We start from the raw sequence: 12,656 nt of genomic DNA, 5'->3' as shown, positions 1-12,656 counted from the left end.
GCACTTAGGGCTGGATGGCTGACAGTGATAGTGACTCCCTGCGCTGGCTCCATGCTACTCGTGCTCACAGTTATGACATTACAGGGTAAGCGGCCGCTGACTAACCTGACTGTGCTGTGCAGCAGAGTATGTTCCGCCTCCTCTATCGCTGTGCCCACTGCACAGCTAACAGTCATTCCAGGGCAGCCGCCCCCTCCTCCTGCTGACCAACATGTAGCCAGTCCTGGCTCCTGCTGACTGCTCATTACCGACATCACTAAAGTGCATGATGCCGCCCCCTCACTGTCCACCAGATGGCGCCGCCCGAGGCAACATTCTCAACTCGCCTCATGGGTGGTGCGCCCCTGTGTAACACCTATTAATACCACCACAGCTAACGTGCTCAATGTGCGGGGTCAGTCTAATTTTCCTACAAATATTTCATTTCAAGAACAGCTTTCCATGACATATCTTATGGAACTTCAAGATGAACAAACACAAGAAAATGTTCCTGTTCAATAGGCTGCCAATTTCATAAACGCTTCAAACTGAACATTTTATCCAGTAAATTCCAGAGCAAAATGTAATGGATCAATTCCAGCATAACATTGAAGGAGATTTGGGACTTTTACAGGAACAACTAACTAAGAAAGAAAAAGACAATCTTACTTTATCAGAACAACGGGCCCTAAAGGATTTACAAGCCAATCCTCACATAATTATACGACAATCGGATAAAGGGGGCACTATAACTATATTAGACAAAGAACTTTATAAACGAGAAATAACAACCATGCTACAAGATACTACAACATACAAAATAGTAACAGGAGATCCCACAAACCAAGTTAAAACTCATCTGGAAAAATTACTACAAGAAGCAGTACATCTGAACATCTTCTCAGAAAGAACAGCCGAAATTATGTTACCAGAATATCCAAACATACCGATCATGTATGCTTTACCAAAAACTCAGAAAAACATATTTCCTCCACCATTAAGGCCCATAATTTCTGGAGTGGGCTCCACAACCGAAAAAATCGCAGCATGGCTTGATAACATACTGCAGCCATTTGTCAAGCACATGCCAGTATATTAAGGACACATTCGAAGTGTTACGAGCTGTGGATACTATGAAATGGAAAGAAAATTATACATGGATAACCTGCGACGTGGTTGCATTGTATACGTGCATTCCACATGAATTAGCCATTTTAGCCACTGAACATCATCTCAGAAATTACAGCAACTTTTCCATGGATCTAATTAACTATATTTTAGATGTTCTTGCTTTTTTGCTACGCAACAATTTTTTCTGCTTTAATGATACATTTTTCTTTCAAAAGCAAGGCTGCCCGATGGGAGCAAAATTCTCCCCTACACTGGCCAATTTATATATGTTGTGGTTTGAGGAACAATATCTGTATAATGTAAATAATCCTTTTTCATCTCAAATCATATGGTATGGCCGCTATATAGATGACTGCATACTCATATGGACAGGTCCTCCAGAAAACATATCCGATTTCATTCAGTACCTCAATACCAATACATTAAATCTCAAATTTACATTCTCCCATTGCTCAACCAGCATTTCCTTTCTAGACATCATGCTAATAGGAAATCAGGTTAAAGAATGCATTCACACAGATCTCTATAGAAAGCCCATATCGGGTAATACTTTATTACACGCATCCAGCAGTCATCCCCCACATGTTAAACAAAATCTTCCCAAGGGTGAGTACATAAGTGCTAAAAGAATTTGTTCAGACGACAACTCATACAAACAAGCAACCAAATTAATCTCAAAGCGTCTACAGGATAGGGGGTATAACAAAAATCACATAAATAGAATAGCAACATCGATCAATACCCAACCCAGAATGCATTATTTGGGCAAAAACAACGACATAAAAAAAGACAAGATAAAAGACAATGAATCAGTTACTTTCAGCACTATGTACAGTAAACAATACAATCAAGTAATCAAAATAGTCAAAAAACACATACCCATTCTGTATCAAGACGACAAGTTGTCCCAAATTCTGGATAAAGTAATGAGATTCGTATCAAGAAATGCACCTAGCTTAGGCACCATCCTGTCCCCAAACACATTTTCATCTATTGATACTACACAAAAAACATGGCTAAAATATACAGGAAGTTTCAAATGTCATAAAAGTCATAAAATACCCAAAAGTACACATTTTACTTCCGTTACCACATCCAAAACATATCCTATTAAATCGCATTTAAATTGTGAGAGCGATCATGTTGTATATTTAGCCAGTTGCTCACAGTGCCACCAACAATATGTTGGATGCACAAGCAGAAAACTTATAAAAAGAATTGCAGAACACATTGCGGCTGCCAATAAACATAACAGTCAAATCAAAGCAAACATATCAGGTCTCTCCAAACATTTCAATGAACAACATGAAGGCAACACTGTGTACTTACAAGTCACTCCCATAGAGAAAGTGTTTAAACCAAAAAGGGGAGGAGACTGGACCAAAGAATTACGCTCTCGAGAGGCATACTGGATACACTCTCAAAACACGATTCCCGGCTGGGTTGAACTACAGAAACGATTTGATGTATATCTATTAATCTAATACGCACTTACATATGTGTTTAACATACCTCCACTGTCTAGTCATGTGACATCTATCATGTGATGCAACGTCACATTTCTGGTCCACCCACCTTGTGCTTAAATACTCTGTGCTTGAACGTATCACTAGGCTACGACTAAGGACTGATGTTAGTCCGAAACGCTTCAGTTTGATTATGTTTTAGACGTCTTTATGATTTTAAAGAATATTCAATAAAAGTGGAATTTTAATCAATTCACAAGCCACTCTCATTGCCTGGATGCTGGACAACCCGTTTTTCTTTCTCTGAAGTTATTGCTGGTCCCCGCACAGCACGTCCGAGCAACGGTCTTACAGCACAGCGGACATCTTAAAGGGGTGAGCTGAAGAATTATTTTCTCTTTTGTTGGATTTCTCCTCAGCTTACCACCCTTAGTCCACTGGACAAGTGGAGAGGGTAAACCAAACTCTGGGATTTTACCTCCGTCATTTTGTTTCTGCCCGTCAAGACGACTGGTCCGCTCTGTTGCCCTGGGCGGAGTTCTCCTATAATTCCCTGGATTCCGAATCTTCTGGCTCCTTCTTAATTGTCTATGGACAGCCCTCCTCTTCCTCTGCCTGTGTCCGCGGATATCCCTGCTGTTGAGGAGATGGTACGAGATTTGAAATCCATCTGGGAGCAGACTTGCCTTTCATTATTACCAAGATCCAGGCTAACAAGAGACGCAGGCCTCCTCCTGTTTTCTCTCCTGGTGACAAGGTCTGGCTGTCCTCTAGGTACGTCCAGCTGAAGATTACAGGGTACAAGCTTGGTCCACGATTCTTGGGTCCTTTTGAGGTCCTGACTCGCATCAATCCGGTGTTCTACAAGCTGCGCCTTGCTCCCACCATGCGCATCCCAAACTCCTTCCATGTCTCCCTGCTCAAGCCTGTCATCCTGAACCCCTTCTCCCTGCAAGTATTTCCTCCTTCTCCTGTGGCTGACTCCTCTTACATCAATGAGGTAAAGGAAAAGCTCGATATGAAGACAGTGAAGGGTAAGAGGCTCTTCTTGGTTGACTGGAAGGGGTTTGGGCCGGAGGAGAGATTTTGGAAACCCGAGGAAGGGGAGGCCGAAGGGGGGTACTGTCACAGGTGTTCCCGCGACCCATATCGCGGGTCATGGTCTCACCCATGCTCCTCGCTGCCAGGAGGTGCAGTGCCTGTGCCCTTCACCTGTCCCCATTCTGGATCCCCATCCGTGGCCCGTGTGTGCGCATCCCCGTCTCTTAGGGCGCATGTGCCGGCTTTAGGAAATTTAAAGGGCCAGTGCACCATTAATTGGCACTGGCCATTTTGCCAGAAGGCTATTTAACCCTAAACGAGATGATTTTGAATTTAGAAAATGGCAAATTTCAAATTTCTCAAAAGATTCTTCAGAATACTAAAAAGCCTTGAGCCTTAAGCTTTAAACTTGCTACATCCTGAAGGGGTTAAAGGTGCCAATGCGAGCTAGGGCAACTAAATAAACTCAAAGGACTTGTCTGCATTAACTCTTGGGTGACAGTAGACAAATCCAGGCCTTTTACCATGCACCCTTCATCTGCCTATATGACAGATAGCGGTACTCTCAAATAATATCTCTTACTTTCTTGAGTTTTCTCAAGGTTGTCCTTAGTATTTACAAATGTGGATTATAAGTCACAACCAGTGGTACACAATTGTTCATACAAGTATATTACCATCTTTGACACCCTCCACACAGGACTCAATTTATTAAAGGAATTCATGACCCACTACAACATCTCACAAATGTTATCATGAGATAGTGGGGTTATCAAATCTTAGTAAGGACCACTTGTCTCAACATTGTTATTGCTATTGTCTTTTTGTTTACATTTTTTTACATTACTTCTCTGTTCATAGTGTATAAAATCTGTGTCACTTCAGTAATCCTGTCATAACATGCCTGATGAAGGGACCTAAGCTGTCCTAAAAGCTTGCTTGTAACATCATACATTTTAGTTAGCCATTAAAATGTATCACAATCTCAAGAAGGTTACTTCAAAAGCAACAGGAATTTCTTCAATGGCCTGAGGGTTCATTCACATGGCCGTCTGCGGGGACGTAACACGCGGCCGCAATAGCGGCACGGCGGCGATACGGTGCCACACATGGTGCCACACAGGGCCACCGATCCGGGCCACACACCGCAAAAAGATAGAACATGCTCTATCTTGCGTGCGGGCATACTGCGTGTGAATTCACCCTAACACGGTACAAAACTTTTTATTTCTTGAGTACAAGCTATGAGATGCTGAAATTTTACAGCCCCCACACTTCAAATTTCACATTTTTTATACTGATGTGCAGTATTTGACAACATTTTAGATCCACCAGCCCGTCCTACAATCTAAGAGACATCTGATTGGATATATGACTTGTTACCTATTTGATTTTCAATAGTGGTTTTGGAGGGCATTTTTTTTTCTTCCTCTCTGCGCCTCTTGCACCTTCATTTATGAAGTTTGGTGCCACAATATTGGTGTTTTACAAAACTCTTGATTTGACTTTTTTTTTTTTTTGCCCTCAAAATTTTGGCGCAGTTTTTACCATTTTTCTAGTGCTTCTATTTTTCCGGCACGTTTTTTGCAACGAGCTGTGGCAGAAAAAAATCCCAGTTAAAAGCTCTTAGTGAAGCTTTGAACCTTTCAATCAGTGCACCAATTTATTAATCCCTTGCGCCAAAATCTAATATACCACTGAAAATTTTAGAATAGTTGCACCAACTATTAATAAATCCTCCTTGTTATCTCTGCAGCCTTCAATGGTGAAGAGATTTTTGCCACAGATTTTTCACATCTCAAATTAGCCTTTATGTGAACTAGCCCTTAATCTGGAATTTCCTATAATAATACTACTCCGAACACCCAAACAATAAGAAATTCTGTCAATCCAAGCATTGTACATTGTATTTTGAAGTGTAGCCATCTTTTTTTATACTGATAAAAAAAGATGGCTACACTTCAAAATACAATGTACAATGCTTGGATTGACAGAATTTCTTATTGTTTGGGTGTTCGGAGTAGTATTATTATAGGAAATTCCAGATATCAGATAGTGAGAGCAAACAACATGTATTCCACAGTTAAAGTATAAAGTTGGGAACCTGGTCTTAAGTTTGTATTCTGTCTGATGTTGAAGGTGTGGTTCTTTTTCTATAAAGCTAGTGTATATGTCAGAGTGGTTGTGCGTGATTTTGATCTGGGTGTGTATAACTCAGTAGGTATAACGAGCTATGTGACACAGTGTGAGTGTCTTAATCTGGGCAATAATCACTACCACCCACATATTGCGTAACAGTCTGTCTTGAGGCGCTGCACATCTTTGAGTCTCTCTACTAGACTGTAGCAGAGAAATGTGATCCAGCCTACAGCCTGAATAAATTGCTAAGATATGCCTACTAATGAGAAAAGACTAGAAGTGCTTCATGACTACTACACGTGAGGAGGATGAATTGCAATTGTTCTATCCTAACTTCAGTGACTAATGATTGGTCATAAACAATTTTTAACTCACAACTAAGGAGTGGTTCGAAATATCAAGGCGTGTCACAAAAACGCTTCACACCCTTACACAGCCAGACCTGTACAGAATTCACCATAAAGTAAGTCATCAGAGTGACACATTTGCTGAGCTGTGTGGGGCTTTAATGCTACTCCATTTCCAAGAAATTTGTTCACAGTGGTAAAACTTTGTATACATAAACTCTGAACTTTTATTCACAAAGCTCACAATGTTGTCCTCACCTTCCCCTCTAAAGACTGCCCTGGCATCAGAGGTATTCCTGTGGCAAAATGAATCTTCTTTAGCTGTCCCTTCAGATAATCGGTTGAGAAGTGGAGCTAGTGGGGATCAGCGTGTTAAAGAGCAAGTTATGATGACCGTAAGGAGGCAAAAGCCCAAGACTTCACAGTCTTCCACCTTGAAATATGGATCTAGAGGTAAATATGGTACCTAATCTTGATTTTTTTCTGTTCTGACTCTTAAAAAATGTTTTAAAAAATGTTTGTTCCAAGGTAATGTGGTAGAAAAGTCTTTATTGTGTTTTCAGATTAACTTTTGGTATTTGTCTGCAATGCTTTGTTTAGCACAACCAGAAGTAGACACACAAATGAAAACTAGATAGTGTTTTTTTTTCATACTATATAGTGTTTTTTTTATATTGGCATGAAAAATCTTTTATAACAATGGGAAGTCATAATGGAAACTTTTTTCTGTATGCAGCATCCTGCACAATCTTGCTACCAGTTTACTGCCAGAAAGAAAGGCGAAACCACAAACTAAATAGTGTCAATTGTCTTTACAATTTAGCATTTTCTAGTGTGTATTTGTTGTACATTTGAGAATACCTATATTTACTTACCCAAAGCCACTTACATGCCCCCACCACTGCTGAGTTCAGTTGATGGGGTCCAGGCATGTAAATCATGCTGAAATATAGAATTGCACACATACACATAGTAAACTTATTCATACAAAATGGGCTGAACTCTTTTTATTTAATTATGAAAAGCTGTACTGGCACATTAAAAAAATACTGTGTTTTTGGGGCTTGTAAAACAGGTCAGGATGTTTTTTTTTTTTCATAAGTATATTAAGTTGTGTGGTATCCCAAGTGTTCATTCCAGGACCTGTAAAAAAAAAATCTTACTTTCGGCATTTGTAAACAATACTATTTAAATCTTTCAAATGCATATGGCAAAACTTTAGGGATTATTCACACAACTGTGAAAAACGGCATATATATTTAAAATATTATTCTAAAATCATTTTATACCCAAAAAATGATATCCAACTGTACTGAAAAGATAACCGCTCACAAAGTTGTTTTTGAGTGTGTCCCATAGAGCAGTGATGGCGAACCTTTTCGAGAGCGAGTGCCCAAATGACAACAAAAAGGCACTTATTTATTTCACAGTGCCAACGTGGCAATTTAAGCAATAACTTATTGCTTACTGCTTTTTCAAAGCGTATTGGCGTCCTGAGGACATCAATACAGTAGAAAGAGGAGAAATTCTGATTATTTTGTAGCTTCGCTCCAAGGTCCCCTGTACAGGAAAGATTGCAGAGCCCATGTCAGGAGCTCAAATTATAATCCAGCACTGGCCATATCTTCTCACTTCTCCTGCAGTCCCAGCCTGCAGCCACTTCTCCTGCAGCAAAGGTTGTGTTGCTTTAAAATAGTGCTAAGTGCACAATGTCCTAAGTGGCCTGGGACTGCAGGAGGCGGCCATGGGTCCTGTCTTATGAACTCTATGCTGAGGACCTGGGTGCCCACAGAGAGGGCTCTGAGTGCCACCTCTGGCACCCGTGCCATAGGTTCGCCACCACTGCCATAGAGTATGTCTGCATTAACTTTCATGGTTGAAAAACTGTACAATTAATTACACTGCAATACATGTTTTGTGTTATTGAAACTAATACTTGGTTTATTTAATATTATGCTATTTTTTTATTTTGCTATTTGTCAAGTGTTCAATATATTTTTCACCCATAGAAACGTGCACTGTTTGCTAATACAAGTGTATCCATATGAATGTTTGTTCGCTGTAATGTAATATCATATTTGCATTTGTCCCATATAATTTGTAAAGCACTACGGAATTTGATGGCGCTATATAAATAAAGATTATTATTATGCCTGTAGGGCATACATGTGAGATCCACTAAAGAAAAGACTGATGCACTAGTGAAAACTGCACTACCCGTCTGTCTCTTTTGTGGTTTGATACCACAAGGAGAAGTAAAATTGTGCTGATTATATTACCTGCATTACAAGAAGTTAGTAACTATATTGGGTCATGTATGTATCACAGTTGTGGCGCACTAGTTCAGTTTTTGCACCTAAATGAGGAGAATTTTTGTGCATGAATTATTGCAAGCTACAACCAGCTGTGATGAATACCAAAAGAAAAAAGGAACACTGTTCAGTAAAAGAGATATTAAATTCATCTATCTTTATTTCATTCCTTAATAAAAACAACGCATACAGTACTAACAGCAGAAATCATTTTAGAAAAAGCTGTAATTGCAGTCCAGTGCCACTACTCTAACTAAAAAACACCATCCAGGTACTCTCCAAGACTTAGGGGAGTATCCCCAATGTCAACACCTATGTTACATATAACTAACAAGGTCCCACATTCAGGTACTCTGGACATTATGATTGGACAAGTGTCTTGCCCATGGTGTAAATCTGGTGCGGCAACAGGACAGCATCCGTGATGAGTTGAGTTTATGCCTCTTATTAATCACATTAATTACATGTAAGCCTCCTACAAGCTCCACTCTGCTTCTCTCCCTTCTTATCCATGTGTTTTTTGGATGGCAAAAATGATGACTGCAGTACTTTTCCTCCATTTGAAAAAAATGCATGGATAATGGATCCATTCCAAACTAACCATAACAGATGATATAAAGTTTAGATTGATATCAATGGGATTTTTAATTGAATGTTAAACCTTAGTTAAACCTTTGTTAATTCTCCATTATTTACTTTTTTAACGAAGGCAAGAAATGGAGAAAAGGAACAGCAGCGTGAACTTAGCCAAAGCCTGCTACATGGGGGACACTTCTCTGTACCGTCTGCAAGTTCTCCTGCTTTGAGCAACTGCTTTTGCAGATTATTTGTAAATAATGAATTCTAAACAGAGGCTGCTCAGGAACTATAAACAGAGGCTTGCTCCTGTAATATACAGGTGCTCTACAGAACAGCTCAGGGTCTTGGTTTTCAGTCTAGGCCATGTTTGGGCTGGAGTATTTTGCGCCAAAATTATGCCTAAATGAAAGTGACAAATAACGAATCAATAGTAGGCTAAAAATCTGGATTGACAGGATAATTGAGGAAAACATGGTTACATGTCGCTAGTTTGCCGTTTAGGAGCAAAACTGGCACCAAATTAAGAGTAGCTAAAACAAAAACAAAAGAAGTGATATATCTGGCATATTGGGTCCCATCTACCAGTGCAAACTGCACTAAATGCAGTTTGCCTGTGTAGTGTGCATGGTGCCCCAGATTGTTTCAATAGAGCCAGTGGAATTTTAATCTGCATATTGTCATAGAGTGAGCTGGCAATTTATACTTGTGGATGTCAGTTTACAGATTTTTGTTATTGTTTACAAACCTATATGTCAGTCACTGTCATATTTTCCCCATGACTTTGCTTGTGCTTTGGGTCCCTTGGTAAAGAAAATCTCATTACAAATGTTTTGTTGGTTTCACACTATGTCCCCTTTTAATGTTTGCTGTACAGAAACTTTTCTCATCAACTTTTTCATGAATTGTATCTTAAAGAAATATACACAATTAAATTTCATTGCAGGCAGACGGCATTGGGTGCCAAAAACACCGCTAAATTCTCATGTTCTGAAAAACCCCTCAGGGCTCCAACATCCTGCAACCTGAGGCGTTTTTCATTTCATCTCATTGCATCTTGCTAGGGCCACATCTGCAATCTTTTTATAAGAAAAGATTAATCTAATATGACTGATCAAAGAGCACAGGTTGGGCAAGATAAGAGAAGAGAGATAGGGAGGTTCAGCTATATGCAGTGCTTTGTGGATAAGGGTTATTTTTTTAAACTGAATTCAGAAGGAGATGGTGATTGGCACAAACTAGAGGCATCAGCCACATAGAAATGGTACTGAAAACGAAATCTGCTGATCATTTGTCTAATGGGGGCAAGAGGAGAGGACCTAGGACAGAGTCCTGAGGAACAACGACACCAAGTGGAGGATGAGAAGAGAAAGATCCAGAAAAGACTGAAAGTGCATTCTGAGAGATAGGAAGAAAACCAAGAAAGTACAATGTCCTTTAGGCCTATGGAGCTAAGCATCCTGAGGAGAAGCTGGTTGTCCACAATATCAAATGCTGTTGAGAGATCCAGAAGAATGCTTAGATAATATTCACCTTTGAATTTAGCAGTGAGAAGATCATTGGAGACTATTGTAAGAGCAGTTTCAGTGTAGTGCTTGGTACAAAAACCAGATTGTAGGAGGTCAAGGTGGGAGTTAGCTGAGTTAGCTGAGAGCGGGTTAGTCAATAATAGACCTTTGTTGAGAAAATTGTTGACGTACCGTGTTAGGCTATATTCACATTGCCGACGTATATACGGCCGATATACGTCCTCCGGTACGGGCGGGCAATGGCAGTGTGAATATAGCCTTAGCTAGGAAAAATCAAAAATCTGATGTAAATACTTCTGTGTAAAAACTACAAAAGTGCTTAATGAATGACACCTTTATTGGCTAACCAGAAAAATTATATTTGGTGCAAGCTTTCAGGGCACACAGGCCCCTTCTTCAGGCATGGATACAAATGAAGCACTGAGAGAAAAACACAATATTTGAGGGATGTTACAACAAGACAATTAGTACATATGGTGAGACTCAATTAAGATAAGCTGGGGCAATAAAACTGGAGGTTATGTTACACAGAGAAGGGTGATGGGCAGGGGGGTGCTAGGATGGCAGGGGTCTGGAGTTTCTTGTGGGAATTGAAGCGAGTCCATGTAATGGGCCATAAACCCAGGTGCAATATTGAGGCCTTGTGTCAGTGACTGGAAGGTTATCATCAGTTTGAACTCCCAGGTTTTCCTTTCTCTGTTGTCCTTAAAGTCACCTTTCAGTATTAGGACCTTTAAATCCTCCTCGCTGTGGCCTGGTCCAGAAAAGTATTTTCCCACAGGTGTGTCCATCCCCTCACTTATGGTGTGTTTGAGAATTCATCCTGCCCTGAAGTTTTTGTTGAGTCTCCCCTATGTATATATTATTTGTGTGACACCTCATGCACAGTATCATGTACACAACATTGGAGGATCTACAGGAGAATGTGCCCGGGATTTTATACTCCTGTTGTGTGTTAGGGATTTGGACTGTGCTTGATGATAGAACATGAGTACAAGTCTTGCATCTTTTGTTATGGCAGGGAAAAGTGCCTGTCTGTGTTGGTGGTGAGAGGGCACTTCTTACCAGGAGATTCCTCATGTTTGGTGGCTGTTTGTAAGCAAGGAGGGGTAGGTCCGGGAATATGTCCTTTAGCCTGTTGTCCTTATGAAGAATGGCTTGGAGATCTGCAATTTTCTTTAAAATCTTCATTTGTGGGTTGTACATGACCACCAGGGGTACTCTGCACTTGTCCTTTTTATGTTGGTATTCCAGCAGGCTGCTCCTTGGAATCCTTGTAGCTCCATGGATCTGTCTATCTATAACCAGGGGGTGATACCCCTGTTGAAAGAATGTTCTTCTTAGTGATAGAAGGTGTTGTTCTCTATCCTCACTCTCTGAGCAGATCCAGATGTATCTCAAAGCTTGGCTGTAGACAATAGATTTCTTGATATGTTTTGGATGAAAAACTGTTCCACTTTAGGTACGCTGGACGACCTGTAGGTTTTTGATAAATTGTAGTTTGTATGCTGTTTTCCTTAATGTATATGGTTGTATCCAAATGTACCTTAGATTTTGAGTAGTCCAGGGTGAGTTTTATGGTAGGATGAAATTTGTTGTAACTTCTGTGGAAAGACAACAGTTCATCCTCAGATCCTGACCAGATAATAAGCAGGTCATCAATATAGCGGAAGTATGCTAAAGGTTGAGTGGCGCAGGTTGTAAGAAACTCCTCCTCTAGTTTTGCCATGAACAGGTTGGCATACTGTGGTGACATTCTGCTTCCCATGGCACTTCCCATACACTGCAAGTAAATGTCCTCACCAAAGGAGAAATAATTGTGATGCAGTACAAACCTGATGAGCTGTAGGACAGATTCTGTGGCCATGTTGTTCTTCTGCAGAAAGTATTTACAAGCAGCTATACCATCTTCATGTGGGATGTTGGAATAGAGAGATGCAACATCCATAGTTGCCAATATTGTGCCATCTGGTAGTGGACCCAGGTTGGAAAGTTTACGGAGGATGTCGGTGGTGTCTTGAACATAGCTAGGCGTTTCCTTCACTAAAGGTTTTAAAATGTTCTCCACCCAGCCAGAGATACCTTCAGTTAGGGTTCCAACACCAGAAATGATTGGTCTCCCCGGATTGCCATCTT

General features: G+C 40.3%; 1 protein-coding gene across 1 annotated transcript in view; it reads left to right on the top strand.

Annotated features, from left to right (window-relative positions):
* The first annotated feature begins 6,182 nt into the window (after nucleotides 1–6,182).
* PKP1 (plakophilin 1) overlaps nucleotides 6,183–12,656 on the top strand; it is a 287,100-nt gene continuing 280,626 nt past the window's right edge. The window contains exon 1 of the mRNA XM_072137242.1: nucleotides 6,183–6,556. Coding sequence (XP_071993343.1) covers nucleotides 6,349–6,556 — 208 coding nt within the window. The 5' untranslated portion in view covers nucleotides 6,183–6,348. The remainder of the gene's footprint in view (nucleotides 6,557–12,656) is intronic.

The sequence above is a fragment of the Engystomops pustulosus genome, chromosome 2, assembly GCF_040894005.1.
Source record: "Engystomops pustulosus chromosome 2, aEngPut4.maternal, whole genome shotgun sequence".
In the NCBI taxonomy this organism is placed as follows: domain Eukaryota; kingdom Metazoa; phylum Chordata; class Amphibia; order Anura; family Leptodactylidae; genus Engystomops; species Engystomops pustulosus.
The sequence above is the reverse complement of the archived record's forward strand: the minus strand, read 5'-3'. Positions and strand labels throughout refer to the sequence as shown.